Raw genomic sequence first — 27,567 nt, 5'->3', positions numbered from 1 at the left:
AGCAGTATTCTAATATTTGAGGGGCTGCCACAAAGAAGAAGGGGCTCAACTTATTTTCCAAACAGCCAGAAGGCTTCACACACACACACAGACACACACACACACACACACACACACACACACACACACACATATGTAAGCTCTTTCTCCTCGTCCTTGTGCCCTGAGTGTGTTTGTTCTTCATGCACAGCCTCTTGCAGTTCAAAAGGCCACCAACACAGCCTGTTGTCATGGCTGCCCATTGGCAAAACCCCACATATTTGGGTGCTTTGCACAGGTAGTCCTCGACTTACAACAGTTTCTCTAGTGACCCTTCAGAGTTACAACAGTACTGAGAAAAGTGACTTACGGATGTTTTTCACACTTACGACCTTTGTGGCATCCCCACGGTCACGTGATCAAGATTCAGACGCTTGGCAACTGACTCATAGTTACGATGGCTGCAGCATCCCCAGGATCACGTGATCCCCTTTGGCGACCTTCTGACAAGCAAAGTCAAGGGGAAAACCAGATTCACTTAATGACTATGTTACTAACTTAACAACTGCAGTGATTCACTTAACAACAGTGGTAAGAAAGGTCATAAAATGAGGCAGAACTGCTAAGCAACTGTCTCACTTAGCAACAGAAATTTTGGGCTCAATTTTGGTCGTAATCTCTTTCTTTTCCCTCTGTGCCAAGCAGCTTCCAGATTGTTCCTCGTGTCCCCTCTCTGTTCTCCTGTTGGGACAAGACCCTGCTTCTGTCCCATTCACACCTGCAGCCATTTTACCTTCGCTCTGAATTTATTCACTGTTGATATTTACTTCCACCTCTGTTTTCTACTCTTGACATTACCAAAATGCTCCGTAGAAGGTCTGGGCACCCCTGTAGCCACACATTATCTCAGTCTCTGCTCATCAAAGTGCGTTTAAGCCCCTTCCTTCCCAGCACATATGCATTCATTCATCCATTCATTCATTCCTGAGTTTGAAATCTGGTTTTCCCCACAAATCCCCCTAGACTGCCCCAGTTCCCTTCTGCTTCTCTCTGAGGGATGTCTGGCACCAATTCAGCAGCTCCGTGCCCGGCAGCGGAGGGATCTCCAGTGGATCCTTTCCCCTCCCCTTCCCTGGGAAATCCAGACAAAGAAAATAGTCATGAAAAATGAACAGACGGACCAAATTTTCTTCTAAGAGCAACCAGTAGTTTAAGCACAGGAGCCTCGTCAGCGCTGAGCTAGAGTAATGGGGAGAGGAGAGAAGGAGCTGCTAGCTGTTGTAGCAGCCTTCCGCCTCCTGCCTTCCTTGCACGGGCCCCCAAGGGACCTCCTCAGCCAGCAGCTTTTTGGGACGTCGCTGCTGGCTGGCAGCCTCAATGGCAGACTACAGGCCAAGCGGCTCATTCAGCTCCCCCCAAAGTATTTTTTTCCTTCTTCAGCATTGGCTATTAGATGCCTGACATCGCACGATGTTTGCCGCTGTTTCTCTGGAGCCACCTGCACATCCTCAAGGCTCTGTCTTAGGCCCAGGACTCTTCCACATCTTCATAAATGATTTAGATGAGGGGATTGAAGGGAACCCATCAAATTGGCAGATGACACCAAGCTGCCAACACTTTAGCAGATAGATTTAAGATTCAGAAGGATCTTGACAGACTTTAACACTGGGGCCTATCTGACAAAATGCAGTTCAGTGGTGTGCAAAAGATCTTGCATGTAGGTAGGAAAAATCAAATTCCCAGGTACAGAATAGGTGGTATCTGGCTCAGCGGTAGTACCGTAGTAACTATGAGAGGGCTCTAGTTGTCCTAGTGGATCTCCACATAGGTATGAGCCAGCAGTGTGCTGTGGCTGCCCAAAAATGTAGTCCTGGGTTGCATCAACAGAAGGAGAGCATCAAGACCACAGGACATGATAGCACCACTTTGTACTAGTGAGGCCACACTTCATCCGATTCTGGTCACTACGATACAAAACAACAAAGGTATTAAGGGGTTTGAAGGCTAAATCGTATGACGAATGGTTAAGGGAACTAGGTACGTCTAATCCACAGGTCTGCAACCCGCGGCTCCGGAGCCGCATGCGGCTCTTTCAGCCATCTCCTGCGGCTCCCGGTCCTCTGCCATGTGCAGTCCAAAAAAAAAAGTGGGACTAAAAAAGTTCAACCAATCAATTCAAATATGCAGGGTAGGTGCATATCTCGCCTTGGCTCCACTCTTCAGTTAAACCCTGTTTTGTGCATGTGCGCATGTACGTGCATGTGCACATATTTCTTGCGGCTCCCAGTTTTTCCTTTTGTGAAGGAACCAGTTCCGAGTGGCTCTTTCACTGTTTCACGTTGCTGACCCCTGGTCTAATCTAACAAAGAGAAGGATTGGGGTGACATGATAGCGGCCTTCCAATACCTGCAGGGGTGTTTCAAAGAAGAGAGGGTCAACTTATTCTCCATAGCACAAGACAAGAAGCATTGGGTGGAAGATTATTAATGAGAGATCCAATTTGGAACTAAGGAAAACTTCCTGACAGTGAGAACAATTAATCACTGGAATAGCTTGCCTCCCAAAATTGTGGATGCTCCATCACTTCAAGTCAGGATGATAGCTGTGTCGGTGTGATCACGCATAAACAGCAAGCAGCGCTTCTAATATATCATTGCAGCCGCCATCTTGACTTTTCTGATGACGGTCTGTAGATGCCCTGTTTCCGTGGGTCTTCTCAGGTGCCCGTTTTGGGCCAAGAGGTTTCGCTTTGCTCTTGCTGTGGGGAGGGAAAGGAGTCTCCCCACTTCTCCCCTCAACCTTCTACCTTTCTTCTCCTTCCTTCCTTTTCTTAAGCTGCCTGAGTTCCTTAAATTTCCCTATCTAGGTGCCTCCTACCTCTCAAGCTTTATTGCTGGTCTGGGTGCTCCACACTCTTCCCAGAGGTCTTCGCTCTGGGTGCGCACACTGCTCGCCCCTCCGATGCGCTCCTCCTTTCAGCTTTTTTCATTGCTGCACTTTTACTCCTTACGCCCTTCTGGAAGACTCCTTAGCTTTTCCCTGTCTTGTTTTCAGTTGTCCTTCATCTTCTACTGGCTTTTCAGTTTCCAAAACTGCTCCTCGCTGCTCCTCTCTCTCTGCAGCAGCTCTTCTTTTCTGCCTCCTGTTTATACACAGCCCCATCTCGGAAGATCCTGTTTCCCTTCATCCAGACAGGAAAAGGTACCTTCTGGAGGTTTATAGGTTTATAGACCCTTTGGCGACCACATTTCCCTCCTGGGGAGGCCCATCCGTAAATTGGGCCTCAGCCAAAAATGTCTGAGGACTCATATTGCTTCCCACCCCTCCCTCCCTCCCTCCCCCCCCCCTCTCTCTCTCTCTCTCCCATTTATCTATATCTATCTATCTGTCTATCTATCTGTCTCTATCTACCCACCCACCCACCTACCTACCTAGCCAGCCAGGCAATTTCTATAGCCACCTATTCCATAAACGTGACCCTGAATGCTCTGAGCAATCATCCCTCGTGGTTGTCCCTAAGCGATGGGAAGAGCTGTGGGCAAAAGCAGCCTGCCTTGCTGGAAACAAAATAATCTCCCCTCCCCCCTGATTCCACCCATCATTTCCACCCATCAAATAAATTTCTCCATCTGCCTTTAGAAAGGGACGGAAGATTTCTCCTTTGGCTACTTTTAAGCTATCTGGGAGGAACTAAAAATAGTACTTAATTGTGTTAAAGAGTATATCATCTTGATTATCCACTTAATTAGTCCCAAGTGACACTTAATTAGAGGTGACCTTGAATTGGAGATTAAGAATGTTTCGCTTCATGCTGCAATGGCTATTTTGGCCTACAGATGGCAGCACAGGTTGGGAAAGTGTAAGGCTGCTTCCTTCCGGCTCCATTCGCACAGCTGGAGAGATGACCTACCCTTGGCAGCGCCTGGAGGCTGCAGAAATAAAGCCCACCCCTGGCCTTTTGGGTGGGGGGTCCTTCCTCCTGCAGCCCAGCAGCTGCCAAGAGCAAATCTTTTGAGATTGCTCATAGCAACTGGCTTGCTTACCTTCAAATTTCAAGTTAAACCTGTGAGTTTGGAGGGCGAAGAGGTAATGTGATTTTGCTGTATAGTTACCACATGCAGGTAGTCCTTGACTTACAACAATTTGTTTAGTGACCGTTCAAAATTACAATGGGACCGAAGAAAGTGACTTACGACTGTTTTTCACACTTACAACGTTTGCGACATCCCCAAGGTCACGTGATCAAAATTTGCACGCTTGGCAACTGACTCATATTTATGACAGTTGCAGTGGCCCGCAGTCGTGTGATCTCCTTTTGCGACCTTCTGACAAGCAAAGTCAATGGGGAAACCAGATTCACTTAACAACCGTGTTACTAACTTAACAACTGCAGTGATTCACTTAACAATTGTGGCAAGAAAGGTCATAAAATGGAACAAAACTCACTTAGCACCTGTCTTGCTTAGCAATGGGAATCTTGGGCTAAATTGTGGCATACGTCAAGGACTACCTGCAATGCTAGAAAAAGTTGTATTGTGTGTAACAATATTCTTTAAGGGTCCAACCTGTGTCAGACACCAGGACTATATTTTTAAACTCTTCTGTCATCAAATAAATGGGGGGGAAAAGTGTTTTCCTTCCAGGCCAGTACAAGACCCTGCTTTCTCTTCCCATGTATCCTGGTTGATTTAGTACCATTTTTTTGGGGGGTGGGGGTGGGGGGAACTGTCTTACATCAGTTGGAATACTGAAGAAACCATCTGTGATGGCTTTGGAAAGATGGGGGCACTTTATGAGAAGATTTTGAAACTGCAGATTGTTCTGTTTTGCACCAATCCATTAGTGCCTACTTAGAATTAAACCAAGGCTGGGCATCCTTTGAGTGGCTGAAGCTGCTGCCATTCTGCCTTCTGACCAGGAGGCACCTGGTGGCAATTACTAGGAGTCTGCCTATAATTGGGGAACCTTTGGGGGCTCCCAGAGGGGACTTAAAAGCGAGAATGTGGCTGGGATCACTTCTACCTTTAACCTCCTCAAACCTCCAATGATGGCCTGTGAGACTCCCATTCCTATGCTTATTTGGGGGGGGGGGGAAATAAGCTCCAGCCACTCAAAGGCTGAAAGCAGAGCATGGATTGCCCTTTCTTTAGGAGAAAGGCTTTCAGAACCTTGGAGAGCAGCCTCCCTTCTGGTGCCCACACCAGAAGCACTGATGTTGTTTAGTGCAGTGTTTCCTCAACCTTGCCAGGTGGACTTCAACTCCCAGAATTCCCCAGCCATCCATGAAGTTGAAGTCCACCTGCCTTAAAGTTGCCAAGGTTGAGAAACACTGGCTTAGAGGAAATGTTGGTGGAGAGAACTCTTTGGCTGCTGACCTTCCCTTCTTAAGATCATAAGCTCTGAAACAGGAATCCCTGTTTGAGGAAATCTGCTCTGTCCTGTTTACCCAATCAATCAATCAATCAATCAATCAATCAATCAATCAATCAATCACAATAGAGCTGGAAGGGACCTTGGAGGTCTTCTAGTCCAGCCCCCTGCACTGTGACACGGTGTTTAGAGTGCAGTATTGTAGGCTAACACTGCTGACTGCCAGCGGTTTCAATCCTGACTCAAGGTTGACTCAACCTTCCATCCTTCCGAGGTCAGTAAAATGAGGAGCCAGATTGTTGGGGGCAAAATGCTGACTCTGTAAACTGCTTAGAGAGGGATGTAAGTAACTGTGAAGTGGTATATAAGTCTCAGTGCTATTGCTATACCATTCCAGAAGGTGGGTGTCCAGTCTCTTCTTAAAAGCCTCCAGTGATGGAGCACTCACAATTTCCAGAGGGAAGCTGTTCCACTGGTTAATTGTTATCACTGTTAGGAAGTTTTTCCTTAGTTCTAGGTTGCTTCTCACCTTGGTTAGTTTCCATCCATTGTTTCTTGTCTTCTGGTGCTTTGGAAAATAGGTAGACCCCTCTTCTTTGTGGCAGCCCCTCAAATACTGGAAGACTGATATCATGTCACCCCTAGTCCTTCTTTTCTCTAGACTACCCATACCAGTATGTATGATTTGGTACACTGTACATAGAGCCATGCCGCTATGTATGTATGGTATGAAGAAGAGCGTCCCTCTGCATCTACCAAACATGGACCTTGGCTGTGGGCTCTGTAGAGCCTTAGCTTAGGTGAAGATCTTTGTAGAACATGTAGATCTACTCAGAATGACTGGAATGTTGCTGGCCTATCATTTTACCACTCTGTCCCATTCTGAAGGGCAAATTCTCCTGGTTGCTTCGGGTGAATTTCTCCCTTTCCCACACGGATTGTTTTTATTGCACAGACTGGATACTTGCTAATTGAATGAGTTGATGGACTGAGACATAGGGCCAAGCTGAACAAATTATGCAGCAATTAGATAAGCAAGTTAGAAATGCATTAATTAAAGCACACTACTCTGGGAAGAGGTTGTCCTAAGAAAATGTGTTTTCCATGATATATATTTGTGCACATTTATTTTGAAGTATTTGTTTGAGGAGCATAGGGGCTAATCTTTCCACCCCATATTTCTAGAATAGACTGACCCCAAATTCTCCCTTTGCACTGGTAATGTTCACGGGCTGGCTTCAAGGACATTTCTCCCTGCAACTCTGTTCTGTCACCTTCATATAACTCAGAGATTTGGCAGAAAGGGGGAGAATCTGCATGGTTTGTGAGCTGCAATGGTGTGCTACAGAAGCTTAAATTTGTCCTTGTCTGACACAAGTGAAAGTTAGAGCTAGTTTGGTGTAGTCATTAAAGGCTTTAAGATAGAAACTCCTAGGCCGCATTAACAGAGGGATAGAATCAAGATCATGTGAAGTGTTAATACCACTTTATAATGCCTTGGTAAGGCCACACTTGGAATATTGCATCCAGTTTTGGTTGCCACGATATGAAAAAGATGTTGAGACTCTAGAAAGAGTGCAGAGAAGAGCAACAAAGATGATTAGGGAACTGGGGGCTAAAACATATGAAGAATGTTTGCAGGAATTGGGTTTGTCTAGTGTAGTGAAAAGAAGGTCTAGGGGAGATATGATAGCAGTCTTCCAATATTTGAGGGGCTGCCACAAAGAAGAGGGAGGTCAACGTATTCTCCAAAGCACCTGAAGGCAAGACAAGAAACAATGGATGGAAACTAATCAAGGAGAGAAGCAACCTTGAACACTAAGGAGGAATTTCATGACAATGAGAACAATAAGCTTGCCTTCAGAACTTGTGGTGCTCCATCACTGGAGGCTTTTAAGAAGAGACTGGATAGTCACTTCTCTGGAATGGTCTAGGGTCTCCTGCTTAAGCAGAGGGCTGGACTAGAAGACCTCCAAAGTCCCTTCCAATTGTTATTCTGTTGCTCTGTTATAGAAATGAAGCCCTAGGAAGAAGGCAAAGGCTTCCAAAAATGTTGTGAAGAAAACTTGCATGGACTTGCTATTGCAAACGGAAGAATCACTGGGAGTTGGGCAGCATATAAATTTTAATGATGATGATGATAATGCCCTAATGCAGCCTGGGAGAACAAACTGATAATGAGTTGAAATAGAAATACTATGCTGGTCTATGACTGTAATAAAGATTTGATTTGGTACGAAAGAGAAATAAATGGGGGAATAGTTTGTGGGAAAATACGTCTTCCATTAGTCAGATTTGGGGAAAGGACTTTGAAGCAAAGGGCAAGTGAAGGCTGGCAATCTCTAGCCCTCCCTAAAGGCTTCCTCTCCACCCTGAATCATTTTGTGAGACTACGTCTCTCGTCCTCGGCCATGTTTCACTCCTCCTTCCTCAGCCGCATGCCCATCCCTTGCTTTGGACTGCAACTCCCAGTATTCACAGCTGAACCAACCAAAATCGATAACCAAGGTTACCAAGTTTATTTTATTTATTTTTTTATTTATTTTAGTTCCATTTATATCCCGCCCTTCTCCGAAGACTCAGGGCGGCTTACAAACTTAGCAGTTTAAACATTTAAGCCATGATATTGCTCCTGAAACCCAGAAAGAAGGACGTAGGTAAATTTATTACTGGGGTTAAATCAGGGGCATGATCTTAGAAAGACTTAATCAAAGGTGGGGAAAAAGCAGCCTAAAGTTTGAGGTCACTTTGCTCTGATCCAGACACAAACACAAACCTAACTTGGATCCGGAGCTTTCTAAAAGGGAACTCCCCTGACCCCAGTGCAGCTCTAAATCACACCTTCAGACAACCCCAGGCCAGGTGGAGCTATTGGTTAAGGGAAGGGAGGAAGTAATGTTGTGAGTACATTAGAGTAATGGCAATCTGGTTTGGGTCCTCCATGGACCTGTCTCCCGTGGGGCAGATGATATAAGAAGCAGGAGGGCCTCAGAAGCTTCAGCCAGATGCCCTGCAGCGAAAATGACAGATGTTGACCAAGCCACCCCTCTACCACCCCTTACTCTCCCTTCTTTGCTCGTAGTACTGAATGAGGGTTAAGAATGTTTTATCTCCCCAAATGGTGCATTTCAGTGTTTATGTTAGCTTCAGAAATATGTTCTCTTTGAGCAACAAATATGAGTGCCTGACCCCTTGCAGAGGGACATTAATGGAGAGGCACCCAATTGGAACCACTTTAATTGAGTTGCTCCGAAATTCACTTTGATTTTTCAGCATATTCCTTGTCCCACTTTTTAAAATTTATCACGTATGGCCCTTAACCAAGATAAGTAGCTCTGCTGATATGCAGTTTGAACAAAGAATTTGCGTAATTCCAACAATTAGTCAAGCTGTTGAACAATGGTCAGATTGTAGGTCCATGTCTATTTTTGTCATTGCGATCAATTCTTATGTGTTACATTAAGAAGAAATGTTGTGTTTTTACAATGTATATTTATTTCATTTCTTCCAGTGCAGCCCTCTTGAACTCCCATAGCACACAACAGAATAAAATGATTACAATGCAACAGTAAAATTAGAATTCTGCCTCAAGTCCCACCCAGTGTCTTGTGATTACCTGGTCATGTCTTCTTGTGGACTCTACTGAAGTGGGTTGCCTTTGCTGCCTTCTTCTATTTGTATAAATAAATAAATAGGATTCTTTATTGGCCAAGTGTGATTGGACACACAAGGAATTTGTCTCCGGTGCATAAGCATAAGTGATAGGTCATAGATCATAGTTACATAGTTACATAGTTGGTGGAGCAGTGGGCTAATGCCTCCTTAAGTAACACCAGCTGCCTGCAATTAGTGCAAGTTCGCATCCCACCAGGCTCAAGGTTGACTCAGCCTTCCATCCTTCCGAGGTAGGTAAAATGAGGACCCAGATTGTTGGGGGCAATTAAGCTGACTTTGTAATAATGCTGCTTGGGGTGTGTGTGAAAAAGCCCTAATAAGCAGGCATATACATAGAATGAAGGCTACTGCTAAGTTTGTAAGCCGCCCTGAGTCTTCGGAGAAAATGGAATTAAAATGGAATTAAAATAAATAAAATAAAATTAATCATAATATACAACAAGTGATAAATCATAGATACCAAGAGGAAAAGGTAATAGGAAAGATGTGAAGATGAGTAGGATGAGAAGATGAGAAGGATAATGGCAATACAGTCCTACTACATGGGTAAGCCTATGACAGTGCTGTGGGAATTAGGTGTTCAGCAAAGTGATGGCACAGGGGGAAAATTGTGTCCAATTGTTTAGGCTAGCGGTGCCCCAAGGGGAGAAGTTGAAATAGATTATGTCCAGGATGTGAGGGGTCTGTAAATATTTCCTTTGTGGTTTGTGCAGTATGCAGATCCTCAGTGTAAGACAGTCTGGTTGCCATTGTTTTTTCTGCAGTTCTAACCATCTGTTGAAGTCTGAAGCTATCCTGTTTGGTTGCTGTGCCAAACCAGACCAAAAAAGCTAATACAGTCCTGGGTTGTATAAACAGAGGCATAGAATCAAGATCACACAAAGTACTAGTGCTGCTTTATAAAACCCTAGTGAGGCCTTCAAGGTCCCTTCCAGCTTCTCTTCTCTTCTCTTCTCTTCTCTTCTCTTCTCTTCTCTTCTCTTCTCTTCTCTTCTCTTCTCTTCTCCTCTCCTCTCCTCTCCTCTCCTCTCCTCTCCTCTCCTCTCCTCTCCTCTCCTCTCCTCTCCTCTCCTATTCTATTCTATTCTATTCTATTCTATTCTATTCTATTCTATTCTATTCTATTCTATTCTATTCTATTCTATTCTATTCTATTCTATTCTATTCTATTCTATTCTATTCTATTCTATTCTATTCTATTCTATTCTATTCCTATTCCTATTCTATTCTATTCTATTCTATTCTATTCTATTCTATTCTATTCTATTCTATTCTATTCTATTCTATTCTATTCTATTCTATTTTTCTTCTATTTGCTTATTTTACTTCCATGCTAGTATCTGCAGTAACATAATGGTGGAGCATGGAGGTCCAAATTATTCCTTCGGTTAAGAATTAATTCTATTATTCTTTCTCAAGTGGTAGAATTATAAAATGCAGAATGGGAGTGGATTCTTTAGGCTGACAAATCCACCCCATCTCTCCCTCTGGGAACCCTAATTAAACCATGCGGAACAGATTGCTGTCCACCCTCTGTTTGAATGCATCTAGTGACAGGAAGCCCACCACCTCTCTGAATAATTGGTTCCATTGCTAAACTGCTATCATTGTCAGAATTTTGTTCTTAAAATTCAAACAAAATCTGTCTTCTGGTAACTTAAACCCATCTGTTCTCCTGGGTTTCTTAAATGCAATATATAATCATTCAACTATACCTCAATAAGCTATTTCACTACCTTAGAATACTATTCATCAGTCCCTGGAGTTTAAACTCATTCCAAGTAAACAGATTTCCCCCAACCATATTCCTGTTTCTCTCGGGCTTCAAGCCTCTTTCTTCATCCCGCTCTTCACAATTTCCTAGTGGAATTGTGTTGGTGAAGATTAAACCAAAATGAAATCATAGAGATGAAAGAAATACCACAGAGATAGAAAGAAGCATATGGTTCTTTGATTTATAAGACAGCAATAATGTGGAAAAACTCAAGTCATATAAAAATCAATCTCTGTATCAAATGTTGATTACAAAATGCTTACTACAGTAATAGCTGAAGATTTGCGGAATTATATTCCAGGTAATACAGATAGATTAAACAGGTTATACCAAGGTTAGTGGCAAATTTATAATAAAAGGGATAGAAAATATCTACAAGAAGCGAAAAAAGCAGCAATATTTCTTTTAGATCAGAAAAAAAGCCTTTGACAGTTTGGAATGGTCATTCCCATTTGTACTGAATAAACAAAATCCAGAAGAAAAATTTAAAGCTTGTGTTAAATGCTTTTATAAGCAGCAGAGGGCAAAGGGCATAAATAATGGAACACTTTCTACAGATTTTTTTCAGCAAGCAAAGGTACAGGACAAGGATGTCCACTTTCTCCTTCACTATTTGCAATCACTTTAGACATATTAGCCAATAAGGGTTTAAAAGATAAGCAAATATCAGGCATTAAGTTTCAAGGAGAGGAATATAAATTAAAATGCTACGCAGATGATGTGGTGCTAACTATTATGCAGCTGCAAAGGGTGATAAGACAGCTGACGAAAACAAAGGTTTTGGTGAATTCTCAGGGTATAAAATTATGCACAGAAACCAAAGGTAATAATGAGACACATATCCCAAGAAGAAGAAAGCTTTGTGCAGAAAAAGTCAGATTGCCAGACAACAAAGGATTCAGTGAAGTATTTGGGACTGTATTTGTCAGGCAGTAACAAAGATATATTTCAAAATAATTGCACAAAATTATATAGAGAAATTTACAAAAAGGTTTTAAAAGGTGGGAAATTTAAAAAACTCCCCTGATTAGAATCAACTGTGAGTATTAAAATAGAATATACAGTCTGTGTGGACTCCTGGAGATTGCCTAGACAAGTCCCTTCATTTTCTTGGCAAGATTTCGGAAGTTATTTGCCATTGGCTCTTTCTTTGGACTGAAAGGGAATGACTGTTGAGGCTCACCAAGTCGGCTTCGTTCCCACGATAGGACTGGAGCTCGTGGTCTCCTAGTGTCTCTCCTGGTGCCTGCAGGTATTTTTTAAAAAATTCCAATGCTGCTAATTTCAATCCCCAAAGTCTTTCAAAATTGGCAAACAACAGTTAATGTGTCTATTTTGTTCAAAAAAAGCCTCTGCAATAAAACAAAACAATGTTACAACATTCAAATGACAGAGGTGCTCTTCCTCTTCTGAATTTTAAGTTATATTCCCAAGCAAGTTCTTTGTCATGGACAATTGAATGGATGTAATTCGTGAGCAGCATACTTGATGTCAAGAGAGTAATTAGAAACAATTTCAATATTTATAAATACGTTGATGCAGTTATCATCTGTCAGATACAATGGGAGAGAATTTAAAAATGTATTTACTGATTTTTATTTTTATTTTTTTCTGTACTGAGGTGCATTTATCTGGAACAGTCATAAATAGTGGTGATATGAATATTAATAAGTTTAGAGATTTATAGAGATTTCTGGTTATCTTTCAAGGTGACATAAAGAACCTAGTTCTGTGGATTTAATTAATTAATCAATTCATGAAATTTTAAATCTTATGAAAATACTGTTTACTAGCATTTTCTTATACACTTTATCTCTTTTTTTCTTTCATGTAGCTGTTTATTCTGTTCCTTTAAATGTTTTAATAAACAGCACAAAGGCTACATCAAAATACAGTTGAGATGACTCCGCCTTTTCTTATTGCCAACCATCATTTTGCACCGTTTGTCACTTTTTTATTTTGAACATATCCAAAGTGTCATCCAGGTCATGGTAACCCCAAAGGGGGTTTTTCTTGGTTTTTTCCTTAAAAACATTTGCTTCTCATCCAAGAAGTCAGCTGTCCCAACCTGGTTGTTTAGCAAAGAAAGACTCTCGAATCCATTGCTAATGAAAATACACTGTACTAGAGCTAAGTGGTTACAGTGTAGCAAAGCTGGATCTGAAGTTTCATGCCCAGAACATCTGGTTAATTTTTCCCTTTTCCCCACCTTCCTCCACCCACCCACCCCCAGTTATATCTAATTATCCAGTTACATTCAAACAAATTCTTTGGTATCAGTCCCTGGCCTGCTGGACTGGATGCTGCTGCATTCCATGGTGTGACCTTGGAACGGCTGGCAGGCCTCGCAGAACTGCACAACAAATAGTTTTGACTCCCTTCACGCTAGCCCCTTCTTATCTGTCCCTTGAGCCCCCTCCCCACATTGTGAATGGCAGACTGGCAGCTCGCGAAGCATGGCTGTCACAGGATGGCAGTCCTGACACAAGAACCAAAGAAGCTTCACGTCTATGGAGATTCTCAGTCCTCCAGGTCCTCGTTATCCCAAAGGTGCCTTTTCACAAGGCAACTGGACTTTCTTGTTTTTCTTTGAAGACGTTTCGCTTCTCATCCAAGAAGCTTCTTCAGCTCTGACTGGATGGTGGGGAATGGAAGGATTTATACTCCTTGCAGACAACTGGTCATTTGTATTCTTTTAGAGAATTGTTGAGGCCACTTGGAGGTTTATTTGTGCCCTTAAGCTCACCTGAGTAGTGCAAATGGCTGTGGAGCCTTCTTGGAACTGCTGAAAGGACTGTGCTGTAGACTGGAGATAGATGATGTCATATCCCCCCCCCCATTGAGAGAGGGCTGTTCAGTTTTGACGTAGATGGACTCTTTGACCCCTCTTTCAAACCCGCGATCCTCTCTATCGAAAATGGGGACTTTGCTGTCTTCGAAAGAGTGGCCTTTGTCTTTTAAATGCAGATGGACCACTGACTCTTGTCCAGATGGGTTTATTCTCCTACATTGTGCCATGCATTTATGAAGTGGTTGGTTTGTTTCCCCAATGTGCATATCTGCAGATGGCTCCCTGCATTGTAGTGCATATACCACGTTGCTCAGTTTGTGTCTGGGAGTTTTATTCTTGGGCTGGACAAGCTTCTGCCTTAGTGTATTCTTGGGTTTGAAGTGTGCATGTAGATTGTGTTGGATGAAGATCCTCCTGAGCTTTTCCGATATTCCTGCAACGTATGGAATTACAACATTGCTTCATTTATTGTCGTCTTCGTTGTCTGTTATGGAGGAGCTCCTGCTGGGTCTTTTTGGAAATTTGATGAAGGCTCACTTGGGACAGCCACACGTTCTGAGAGCTTCCTTGAGATGTTTTAGTTCTTTTTCTTTCCCATCTTTGCTGGTAGGCAGACCTTTAGCTGCATGGTGTATAGGGTTCTGATAACTCCCATTTTGTGCTCCAGTGGTGGTGAGAATCAACATGTACGTAAATATTGATCTGGGTGTGTGGGTTTTCTGTAAACTTCAATGTTAAGGCTTCTGTTTTCCTTAATGTATACTGCACAGTCCAGGAAGGCCAGACTATTTTCCTTAACATTTTCCTGGGTGAATTTGATGTATCTGTCCACAGAGTTGATGTGTTTGGTGAACGCTTCCAATTCTTGTGTTTTAATCTTGACCCAAGTGTTGTCCACATACCTAAACGAGTGAGTGGGTGGAATTCCTGCGAAGGAGTTTAGGGCGTTTGTTTCTACCTCTTCCATGTAGAGATTGGCCACAATGGGGGACAGAGGTGAACCCATGGCACAGCCGTGTTTCTGTAGAAATCTTCATTGTATTTAAAATAGGTAGTGGTCAGGCAGAGGTCCAGCGTGGCACATAGGTGGTCTGGGCTGAGGTTGGTTCTGTCACCTGGACTGCTGCCTTGTAGCAGTCATTTCTTTACTACCATGACAGCTTCAGTTGTTGGAATGCAGGAGAAGAGGAAAGTCACATCATAGGAAACCATGATCTCTTCTGGGGCCAGTTTTAGTTTCCAAACCTTGTTGGCGAAGTGCTATGAATAGTTGATGCAATGGGTGGTGTTGCCAACTAGAGGAGATAATAAGATGGTAAGATATTTTGCTATGTTGTAGGTGACAAGGTTTATGCTGCTTAACAATTGGTCTGAGTGGTGTTCCCTCTTTGTGGATTTTGGGGAGACCATACATGCATGTCATGGCTTCCCCAGCATGGTATTGTAGTAGTATTGTGGCTTGTCAATGGCATTGTCCTTCTGCAGTTGTTGTAAGAAATCAATGATTCAGCAGTTCATCTGCATTTAAAAGACAAAGGCCACTTTTTCAAAGACAGCAAAGTCCACATTTTGGACAGAGAGGACCACTGGTTTGAAAGAGGGGTCAAAGAGACCATCTAGGTCAAAACTGAACAGCCCTCTCAATAGAGGGTGGGGGGAGGGATATGACATCATCTACGTATCTCCAGTCTACAACACAGTCCTTTCAGCAGTTCCAAGAAGGCTCCACAGCCATTTGCACTACTCAGGTGAGCTTGAGGCCACAGATAAACCTCCAAGTGGCCTCAACGATTCTCTAAAAGAAGGCAAATGACCAGCTATCTTCAAGGAGTATAAATCCTTCCATTCCCCACCATCCAGTCAGAGCTGAAGAAGCTTCTTGGATGAGAAGCGAAACGTCTTCAAAGAAAAACAAGAAAGTCCAGCTGCCTTGTGAAAAAGCAAAGAAGCTTCAGTTTTCAGGGAAGCCCAGTTGCCTTTTGGAAAAGCACTTCTGGAAAACATGAACTCCTTCAGAACTCTGTCAGGGCTTCTCAGCTTTTGCTTCCTGGACCAGCACTACCAAATCTTCCTTTGTGTCCTGACCAGTTTCCATTTACTGTATGTGTCCATAGGTTTCTTCTGGTGGCCTCTTCTTTAGAATGGCTTGCAGTTGTGATTTTGGAACATCCCAGTCATTTTGATCTTGTTTTCCCATCAACTTTCCTTCCCATGGAACCTACTCAGCTTTGCCATGAGGGGTTTGGCTTTCATTTGTCAGTAAGGATGCAAACTTCATTGTTGTTACAAGGATTTTCTGTTGTTCCTAAAACAATTCTTGAGAAAATCAGTTGAGAAATGAATACTGGCTGCCCTTCATCTTCAATGAAAACTGGTGCACAGACGGCGTTCAGTTGATGTGCTATCTCATTATCTTCTTTCAGATTTTCTTCTAATCTTTTGTTCTCCAGGGATGAGCTATTTGCATTTTCCCATGTCTTTTAAAATTTATTTACATAAGTTGTATATGTCTGTAATCCTTTTTGCAACTGTTATTGCCTTCTGTTATGCAAATGTGTCTTCTCATTTGGGCAACATTCTCCTTTTCTGAAGGAAGGCTTCTTCTCCTGTAATAGTGTCCCTGCCATTTCTCATTAAGGATGCCAGTAGCCTCTTGAATTTGCTTGTGTCTTTCCCAATCTGAGCTGAGCTCCTATTAATCGTGGCATTGGAGGGGATCTTGGAAGCTACCCAGCCTCCTGATCAAGGCAGCGGTCCGAATGAAGGCATCCCAAATAGATGGCGTCCAGCTTCTGCTGATAGACCTCCATCAGCTGTTTGGGCTTTGTGGCTTCAATAAAACCCAAATGTTTTGGACAGATTTGATCTGGGCATTATTGTTTTCCCTAATCTCCAGCGATTGCCTGTATGTGCTAAAAGTCATTAAAAGGCTAATTTTTCAATTAGCGTATTTGGCTATGGCAATTTCACTGCAATGTAGCATGCTTTAAATACGTACATCTTTCTGTCAGCTGCTGATATTGAAAAAGTGGCATCCATCCATCTGTGGACTGTTCTTTCAAGGGCAGGCATTATTTTTCTGGGGTACAGTATTCGTGTTTCCCATTTTCCTCTGAGTTCCTTCTAAAATCTTTCATTTTACACCGTTGGGCGTGAATAGATCCGTCTGTCTTAATATTCATGGACTGGATGATTGTCCATTTGTTAACTGAAATAGAGCAGAGACTCTTTGCAAGAGATTTCTTAGATAAGAATATTTTTGGATGGCCATCTCTTTTATTCTTAGATGGTCCTAGTCCCTTGCCTCATCATGCTTTAATTACAGTAGTGTTGGTCCTCATTTTGATAGCCCAGTAATGGGTATCTTCATGGCATCTAAATGGCAGCCCTTTTTCTTCTCTTCCTGAAATCTCTGGATACAGGGTATTCCTTACTGCAGATGTCTGCCTGCCCTGGACTGTTCACCCAGAAAGTGGCTGGACTCAGTACTGTCTCCTTGGCCCACGTCTGAGATATTTATTAATTGTGGGGTGTTATTAATTTGCATTTCATTATATAAGTAGCACTTAAGGGATGGCTGAGCAGTTTCAGCAGCTGTTTCTCAATGAGAACATTGTGTCTTTTGAGAACAGGCTTGGACCAAGATGACAAGCCAAGTTAGAATTTCCCTCTGTCACTGTTTCCTGACATCCTAAATGGAATGGATGCTGCACATATAATGTGGCCTTAAGTCAGGAACACCAGTGGGATGATTCTTTTTTCTGTCCTTTGCGACCAGAGACCTCTGGGTGACTCAGAAGAGCAGCAAAAGACAATTCCATTTTAAATGATTCTGAGTTAAAAATAAAAACCTGAAAAGAAATGAATATATAAAGAACTGCCAGCACATGCAACGAGGGATAATTGGAGAGTGGATTACCATGGTACTGAATACACACAAACACAGCACAGAAAATTGTAACTCTCCAGCCTGCGGGTATTTATTTCTTCTGCAAATAAGCCACGTTGTATTTAATTATTCTGGAGGTCTCAAATGTGCTTCAGCCGTGGCAGGACGTGTCACCACGAATTGAGCCCACTGAGTTTTCCTGCATGTGAATACATGAGAGAATGGTTATTGTTGCCCTTTACACCATTCAGGGTCTTTTTTCCTCTCTGTTTCAGTACGAGATGCTAAAAATCTTGTTCCGATGGATCCCAATGGCTTGTCAGACCCATATGTGAAACTCAAGCTCATACCTGACCCAAAAAGCGAGAGCAAACAGAAGACTAAAACCATCAAATGTTCTTTGAACCCCGAATGGAATGAGACCTTCAAATTGTGAGTATTGCTAGACAAAACATTTGAGTGTTGGGGCATCCAGGGCTGTGGTGCCACAGTGGTTAGAATGCAGCACAGGTAATCCTCGACTTAGGACCTCAGTTGAGTCCAGAATTTATGTTGCTAAGTGAGAAATTTGTTCAGTGAGTTTTACTCCCATTTTACCACCCTTCTTGCCACATTTGTTAAGGGAATCGCTGCAACTGTTAAATTAATCACACGGCTGTTAAGTGAATCTGGCTTCCCCACTGATCCGCAGAAGATGATCACATGACCCAAACACTGCGACCATCATAAATATGAACCAGCTGTCAAGCATCCAAATATAAATCATGTGGTCACGGGGATGCTGCAGCATTCATAAGTGTGAAAAATAGTCATAAGTCACTTTTTTCAGTGCTGTTGTAACTTTGAACAGTCATAAAATGAACTGTGGTAAGTCAAGGACGACCTGTGTTGCAGGCTAACTCTGCCAACGGTCAGGAGTTCGATTCTCATGGCTCAAGCTTGACTCGGCCTTCCATCCTTCCGAGGTCCGTAAAATGAAGACACAGATTGTTGGGGGCAAGAGGCTGACACTGTAAACTGCTCAGAGAGGGCTGCAAAGCGGTCTATGTTTATGTGCTATTGCTAATGCTATCCATATCTTAAAACAGGCAGTCAAGAAAGGGCATACTATTTTATGTCATCCCTTCCTCCAGTTCCCCCACTGTTTTCGGAAACCAGAAAGGGACTATAACTCAGGCAGAAAATCCCATATTCAGATGCCAGGTGAAGGAAAAGACTTCCCCAATGGCAGATCTTGGACAGCTTTGACTCCAAAAACACTGGAATCAGCCATTTGTCTGGAATGGTATAGGGTTTCCTGCTTGAAAAGGAGGTTGGACTAGAAGACCTCCAAGGTTCCTTCCAGTTCTGTTATTCTGTTATTCACAGCATTAGACAAGAGTAACCGAGATGGAACTATGGCGTTCCTCAAAGGGAGGCAGCTTCCAAGAAGTTCTGCTCCCTGCCTTAATTTCCTGGGCAAACTTTTCAGATTTCTTCCTCACCATGGGGCCTGCTGCAGCATAGCATGGGAAGGGGGGAACCTATTCCCAAATCCCTCTCTGTGCCAATGCTGCCTCTCTGTGAAGAGGCACAGTGTTGGCAAGGAAGGGAGCCGTGCTGAGCTTCAAGCTGTCCGGGTGCCCGAGGAGAGAAATCTACTGCCATGCACGAAAGTAAAGCTAGATCTAACATATCCCTCCATCATTCCATTCTCCATCTCCTTTCTGTTTTTTGTGGCCAAACTTTCTGGGGTTTTCAGGGCTCTCCATCTCACATCCACCCCTGCTTAATTTATTATAGTTCGCAGCTTCAGATGCCTCAAGGCAGGATTTTAGCTACCTGCAACTTCCCTCGAATTAATGAAGAAGAAAAAAAAATGTTGCATTTTAAGAAAGGAAAATGAGGAAGTGGTATTTTCCCCCCTTCTCCTCTGCCAGTCGGACAACTCAGAAAAATATACTATAACATTGTGGGATCAGAAACTGACATCTTTGAACCTTTTCATTTGAAAGGGTCAGCATCTAGACCAGGGGTCTCCAAACGTGGCAACTTTAAGACTTGTGGACTTTAACTCCCAGAATTCTTTAGCCAACCATGCTGGCTGAGGAATTGTAGGAGTTGAAGTCCACGAGTCTTAGAGTTGCCAAGTTTGGAGACCCCTAATTTAGAATTTCAGCATTAGGGGCGCAGGCTACTCTTGAAGACCACCACTTCCCAATGATGGGTGATGACGGGTGAAATGCATGGAAGCTTGCAGAAAGCAGCCCCTCCCCCAGAAAATAGCATCTTAATATCTCTTCTCTCCCCTCCCCCCATTTTTTCCAGCCAGTTGAAAGAGTCTGACAAGGGCAGGCGACTGTCGGTGGAGATCTGGGACTGGGATCTGACCAGCAGAAATGACTTTATGGGATCTCTGTCCTTTGGCATTTCAGAGCTGCAGAAAGCCGGAGTGGATGGCTGGTATGGTGCCTTTGTCTCTTGGGCCCTCAGTGGCTCTCCAGTTAAATAAAAACGGGGATGAGAAAAGAAACGGGGAAAGCCGCATGGCGGCGTTTGGAGCTCTTTGGGGAACCCCGCTCGAGTTGATGGCCAATAAATGTAAATAAAGTACATTCATGAAATGTGCCAGAAATTGCTGCAATTAGGGTGGAAAAAACCTAGTCTCCTTACGCTGCACATCTTGCAGGGGCCTTTCTGACTTAAGGATGAGTTTGGCGTATTCTGCACCACCAAGTGACGTCTCCTGGACATGGCTAGGATTGCAAGCCTAAACTCTAAATGCCACCAACTCTTGACAGAAGCCTGTCACAAAGATCTGCCCTCTCCCCCAATATACCCTGGCCCGTGTTTTCTGGAAGAATCCGGAAGAATCTCTAATTCTAATTTCTAACCCTCAAGGACAGAATAGGCGACTCTGGTCCATCAATGGCAGTGAATCCATCTTAAAGTCACCCTGGCCAGTCTGGTCAAGGTCCAGTAGATGCGGTTCAGCAACAGCTTCCTCAACGCCCCCAACAACAGCTGGGTCAGTTCAGGACCGTCCTGCCCAGATTCCTTCCCCCTCCACGAGACTAGTTTATCATAAACTAGGGCTGATCATTTTTACCACCATTTTTGCCGGAATGGGACAACTCACTTCTGTCTTCTCGGCCCGGCCAGCTTGCAACTCAGAAACCTTGACTTGCTTGCATGGAAAGGGCAGATTTGAAGCTGAGACCGAGAGATGGGAGAAGAGGGGCTGGGGAGAGAAAATCCCTGGCCCTCACCCCGAAGGCTGCTGCGGTCAGCCCGTTTTTTCCACATTTGGCTCCTTGCGGCAGAGTGGGAGTAAATCCCAAGAATCCCCAAGGAATCCTTCATTGACCAGCTGGGGAAATGCCACTGGACCGATTAGGAATTCTTTCTGGCTGAGTAAATCATCCAGGAGAAATCTGCAACCCCTTTTAAAATGAAGCCTCCAAAGAGCCTCTTAGAATAGAATAGAGCTGGAAGGGACCTTGGAGGTCTTCTAGTCCAGCCCCCCGCTCAAGCAGGAGGACCTATACCCTCTCAGACAAGTGACCGTCCAGTCTCTTCTTAAAAGCCTCCAGTGATATAGCACCCACGATTTGTGGAGACAGGCTGTTCCACTGGTTGATTGTCCTCACTGTCAGGAAATTTCTCCTTAATTCAAGGTTGCTTCTCTCCTGCAGGAGTTTCCAACCATTGTTTCTTGTCCTTCCCTCTGGTGCTTTGGAGGATAGTTTGACCCCCTCTTCTTTGTGGCATCCCCTCAAATACTGGAAGACTGCTATCATGTCTCCCCTATTTCTTCTTTTCTTTAGACTAGCCAAACCCAAGTCCTGCAGCTGTTCTTCATTTGTTTTAGTCTCCAGGGCTTGGATCATCTTAGTTGCTCTTCTCTGAACTTTTTCCAAGGTCTCAACATTTTTTTTATAGTATGGTGACTAGAAATGGCTGCAGTATTCCAGGTGCGGTCCCACGCTCACCATTTCCCCTGTGCATTTTGGCGAGGCTGGAGTCCTGGGACTGGTACCTGGATGTCAGCAGTTCTGATGGTGGGAATATGGAAGGAAAAGTAGTGACAGTTGAGGGTGGATTGTGGGGGGATGGAAGGAACGTATTTGTAAACTTCTGGACATTCGCATTCTCGCTGAGAGGCATTGAGACCTCTTGGGGGTTTATCTGTGCCCTCAGGGTCATCTGGAGTGCAAATGGGTATGAAATGTTCCTGGAACACATTCTGGATAGAGAGGATCATTGGTTTGAAAGAGGATCAAAGGCCATCTATGTTAAAATTGAGCAATCCTCCCTTAACAAAGGGGGAGGAATAAGACACCACCCATCTCCTGTCTACGACATAGTCCTTTCAGCAGTTCCAAAATTATTCCACCACATTTCCACTCTAATGAGGGCACAGATAAACCCCCCAAGTAGCCTCAAGAGTTCTCAGGGAGAATGCTAATGACTAGATGACTACAAAGAAATATGATCCTTCTCCCCCCCCTTCCCCCCATCCTTTCTTCTTCTTCAGGCAAAAAAGAGTCCAGTTGCCTTTTGAAAAAGCCTTTGAGACAAGGTATCTTGAAAGCCTGACAGAGATTCTCTCTGCTATTCTCATACCAAAGAAAATCAAGGCAGAGCAATCTTAAGATTCTTTCTGACTCACTCATCCCTTCTGTTGTGTAGTGGGTTTTTTGGAAGCAGGAGGCAAGACGAGGGGGTTCAAACAGGAACATTGCTTTATTGAAGTAACAGGAACAGAACTGAACCAGAGGCTTCTGGGCAGCTATTTATATGATTGGCCACTAGGCGGCGGCCAATGGGTTTAAAGGAACCTATTCCTGCCCCAGAGCCAACCAACCATCGTCCTGGAGACTGCATGTCTGGGCAGTCAGCGACCATTACACAGACACCCTAATTAAGCAATCTTAAGCAGCATTCAAAAGACACGTGAAAACAGTTCAAGTAAAAGGCCCAATACATTACTCCTTCCATACCTGAACTGGTGTTTATGTAACACTGCTGAATACCTTTGTCAAGGCCGTTTCCACACTCCTCTATGACTCTGTAACCATTAGGAATCACTGTTCTCTGAATTTCTAGGACAACTACAGAAAGCATTTTTTTTACCAGTGTCAGAAAATACACTATGTTGTAATTTGGATGAAGAAGAGCCATAAATTTGAACGCATGGCAATATTTTTGATTCATCTTTCAATCTGTACATCTGTGTAAGATTTATAAATCTTTTGGGTCAGGATAGGTGATAGTTCATCTGGATGATTTGTTCACTTATTCTGAGGATCCAGCTATATCCATGGAACAGAATTGATCTATGCTTGATCAGCTCCGCCTACGCAGCCTTTGTGCTAAGCTGGATAAATGTGACTTTGATCTGCCTTGCATCTCCCCAGTTTAATTACACTGCAAAAAGAAACTTTTTACTCCTCTCCTGATAAAGCTCAATGTTCAAGGGTGTCTGAAAAAAAATCATTAAGGGAGGGAGTCTACAGTACTACATTTCTAATAAGAAAATAGAAGGTAAAGATTTTTTGGACAGAAGTCACAGGAGGAGCAATCAGTAATGGCAATATGAATGTTTCAACATGATAAAGTAATGAAAGGAATTCAAATTCAATTCAGGCAGCTGAAAGAGGTTTTCAAGGCTAATATGGAAAAGGGATATGTTTGGAAGATGACTTTTGCTGTGGCAATATTGGGATTAAAATGTTAAAGAATTGCATAAAGAATGGGATAAATACTCTGTTGGAGTAGATTGACTTGATGATTTATTCTCAGAATCCTTCAGATGCAGAAAATGTGTTCCAGATAGGATATCCAGGTGCTGGGTAATAATAATAATAATAATAATAATAATAATAATAATAATAATAATAATAATAATAATAATAATAATAATAATAATAATAATAATAATAATAATAATAATAATAATAATAATAATAACAACAACAACAACAACAACAACAACAACAACAACAACAATAACAATAACAATAACAATAATAAAAGCAATATTAAGTTCTCACTTCCTGTTTTTTAAAAATCCATTGCGCAGAAGGCCAGGACAATGAATTTGCAAAGTCCAAATTCATCAAGAAATGCCTGTTGAAAAGTCTTCAGAAAAGAAGTGAATTGAAATATTTGAATGAATTCCTTAGAAAACCTGAGAAAACTTACCTCTGAACATTCCTCTCTGCTTTAATTTTTAATTTAAATGTGAAGAAGAAATTTGGAAGGGCGAGGCCCTTGTCTTGTGAGAGCCTTGAGGACCATCTTTGAGAGATCCTTGGTGCTCTCTGCGCTTGGTTGTTTCCTTGCAAATGTTTCACTACCCAAACTAGGTAACACCATCATCAGTCTTTGAAGGGAATGGGTTTGCGGGGAGGAGGAGGAGTCCTAGGTGTTGTCTGAGCATAGTTGTTTTCTTGCAGATGTTTCACTATCTAAAGTAAGTAACGTCATCAGCGCTAGTACGCTGGGCTACAAATATTCTCCTTCAGAGCATCTTTGCTCTGCTGTGCTCTCTGCACAGACAGAAGGGATGGAAGCTCAGATTGCTCATCTTTAGGGACCAGCAGCATCTGCATCTGATGGTTACCCTTTGGGCAGCGTAGACTTTGTTGCCTGCAGCCACTCAGGCAGCACTTTGTCTGGCAACTCTTCAACTGGCTGCTTGCTGCATGTCTTCTCGTCGGAGTCCAAGCAGCCATGTCAATTAACAAAGGCAAATGCCTTGAAAAGGTAACACAACAGCTAAACTGTTAGCTTATCAGTTGCAGAATGGATAAAATAAAAGGATAGCTTCTATTTGGCCTGGAACTAAGCATATCTGTACAACAAGTGATATTACCCAGGAATTGATCAACTATTTTTTTTTTAATTATACAGCAGGTAGCAATGTGGTCCAGTAAAAGTTGAAGAATATTTGGCTAGAATATTACATAAAATTTGCTGACCAAAAAATAGCAGATTTTATTTGAGCTGAAACAAAGAAACAATCTAAAGTTAAAAATGAATAAAACCCCAGGACCAGCTTTCAGAAATTCCAATTAAACTTACTTTATTTGGAAACCATTTCTGTACTACCATGGTATACATAGAATTGTGCCACATCCCACATTTGGATTCTAGAGTTTATATTTCAATCATATATAAAGTCAACAGATTATAGAATTTACAATATTCTTTCAAAGTAGTGTTTATTGTTTGTAGTTTTTCTTTTTCCTCTTACAGATCTCAGTAGTGTTAACCACATATTTTACCCTTCAACAGATATATTTCTTGACTAGAAAGTGAATATGAAATATCTTATAGTGCACTAAGTTGTTAGTGGTGTATTAGAATATATTTGTCAGGCATGAAAGATCAGATCCACACGTGAAGGTTCAATTAAGCTGATTTATTGCTAAAAGCCTATATACAGGAAACTTCTCAATTAAAGGTCAGTACCCAGTTAGAATTAGATAAGGGTCAACTGCACTCAAATTAGCTCCTATAATATTAAATATATGATATTTTTGATATGTTGGCTGTTTGCAATTTTTGGCTAAACACTCACATTCTTTTACAATTTTTTTCTTTCCTTACTACATTCTCTGCGTTCTTTGTACCAATATTGTTCCATTTTGTTTTTTTCTTGAAATTTTAATAATAACTTAAAATATTTGCTGTAAACAGGAAAAGCACCTGAAGTGGACTCTTTTACAGGATTATTTAGAAGACATAATAATAATAATAATAATAATAATAATAATAATAATAATAATAATAATAATAATAATAATAATAATAATAATAATAATAATAATAATAAAGTTGGAAGGGACCTTGGAGGTCATCTAGTCCAACCCCCTGCTCAATACTTTTTAATTTACTAGACCAGGGGTCCCCAACCCCCGGTCCGTGGACTGTTACTGGGCCACGGCATGCCAGCAACCGGTCCACACAAACAAGCAAAGCCCCATCGGTGGGATGCAGGTAGCACACAAAACCACACACTCTCCGGTCCATGGAAAAACCTTTCTCCACGGAACCAGTTCCTGGGACCCAAAAGGTTGGGGACCTTTGTACTAGACAACCTGTGACCCATTGGGTCTTTGTTTCAGAGCTATTTCCTTGCCTAAACAGAGAAACAGAAGGACCATGGCTGGGCAAAAAAGCAGTGGAGGCGACTTCCTGCTGGCTTCCCCATTGAGTTTCCTTGTGGGAAATTGATGATCATGTGTCCATGGCTGATTGTGCAGAGTGACAGCACTCAAGTGGCCATACTGTTGCCCAATTTCAGTCTCACAGGAATAAGAGATCCCAGATTTTGGACACATTCTGTAAGTTAGCCCATCTGAGGTAGGTTGATTCAAAAACTGTTGTCCTACGATGTACCATTTCACTCAGTTGACAGTTACAAACAGACAGACTCAAGAGCTTTAGAAGTATATACATTTCTCTACATGAGGTTTGGTTGTATAAATATCCCTGCGATCATACAGAACACGTGAAGCAAATCTTAAAGGTGCTTTTTCAAAAGGCAACTGGACTGTTTTTTCCTTGAGGAAGATATTTCACTTCTCATGCAAGAAACTTCATTGGTTCTGGTGGGGATGGGGGTGGGAATGAAAAGATCACGTTTCTTTGCATTCACCTGGTGATCATTTGCAGATGACTACAAAGAAATATGATCCTTCCAAACCTACCCACCCACCCACCCTTGTCAGAACTAATCCTTCCATCATCCCACCATCCTGCCAAAACTGGTGAAGTTTCTTGGATGAAAAGCCAAACGTCTTCTTTTTCATCAAAGGAAAAAAAACACACTCCAGTTGCCTTTTGGAAAAAGCACCTTTGAGAAACCATGACCTGGATGACGTAGCATCTCCACAGACATATTAAGCAAATCATGTGGGATTAAAATTTTTAAACACCTTTTTTACTATTTAAAGGATCTTCCTAAATATGTGGACAAATTATAGGACGCCTCTCACATCGGTGCAGCCCCTTCTATGCACCAACATCCTGCACATGGCCAGTGGGGCGGGAGGGGGTGATGTTCAGTTGCACTGCTGCAACTCCTCTCCTGCTTGTTTTGACCCCCCCCCCCCCGCCCTTCAGATGCCATTGCCTTCTAACTCTGGAAGAGGATATCTCATTATTTAAAATATTTATATGTTGGGAATATTCCTAAAGTGTAAGAACAGCTACAAATGAATTTGAGGAACAAGAACAGAACTGACTATCTTGGTAGGGTGGCAAATAGATTGGAAAACCTCACTAGAGGAAAAATTGAACCCAAAATTGTAATACGGGGACTTGTTTCCATCTTAGCTGGTGTAATCAGCCATGGAAAACAGAAAATGTTTATGATACACTTCCTGTTCATTAATGATTTAATTAATATTCTGATTTTATATTATCTTCACCGTGTTGAAAATAAAATTAAACGCAGCTTAAAATATAATTTTAAAGAACGATGGCCTAGAATTGTTGTCTGAAAGGCCTCCAGTTTTCAGGTGGGTTGGGGAAAAACCAGAACACGTGATAGGAAGCCCATCTCCCCACTTCTGTGGTTTCATAGCTGCCCTCCATGAATTCTCCCCTCCTGCCTAAGAGGAACCAGATGCTCAACCTGGCCTCAGCGTCCCAGGGAGCCTTGGAACCGACAGCAGATTCTCAATAAAATTGGCTCTCTCAGCATCCTCATGTTAGTTTGTTGGCGAGGAGACTTTTTTCCAGGGAGATGCTCTCCAAAGAGATCCTGGCGCTTAGCCAAGAATTATCATGAGGCAAGCAACTCTCAGCCGAATAAAATCTCCCTGCTTTTTCTTCATCTCTCTCCTCTAGAAAAAGCATTTCATTTTTCTTTCTTTAGTTCTTGTTTCCAAAGAGCTGAACAACCTTAGTGAGAACCATTAAAAGGCCCTGAAAGCGTTTCCCCTATGTAGAATTACATAGAGCCGTGGTGGCGAACCTATGGCACAGGTGCCACAGGTGGCATGCAGAGCCCTCTCTGTGGGCATGTGTGCCATCACCCCAGTCCTAGGCCTTCAACTGTGTTTTTTTATTGAAAAGTTTTTCAATACATTTTAT

At 42.6% G+C, this 27,567-nt stretch overlaps 1 protein-coding gene across 2 annotated transcripts in view; it reads left to right on the top strand.

The window, feature by feature from the left end:
• The window catches only part of PRKCB (protein kinase C beta), a gene marked incomplete at its 3' end in the record, with an annotated part of 192,908 nt that overhangs the window by 89,104 nt on the left and 76,237 nt on the right, over window positions 1-27,567 (top strand). For both annotated transcript variants that reach the window (XM_081338042.1, XM_081338041.1), the window contains exons 6-7: window positions 17,754-17,910; window positions 19,786-19,920. In XM_081338042.1, the coding sequence (XP_081194168.1) occupies window positions 17,754-17,910; window positions 19,786-19,920 (292 nt within the window). The remainder of the gene's footprint in view (window positions 1-17,753; window positions 17,911-19,785; window positions 19,921-27,567) is intronic.

The sequence above is a fragment of the Vipera berus genome, assembly GCF_964194415.1.
Source record: "Vipera berus genome assembly, chromosome: 13".
Taxonomy (NCBI): Eukaryota; Metazoa; Chordata; class Lepidosauria; order Squamata; family Viperidae; genus Vipera; species Vipera berus.
Note: the sequence above shows the minus strand (reverse complement) of the source record. Positions and strands in the feature narration are given on the sequence as shown.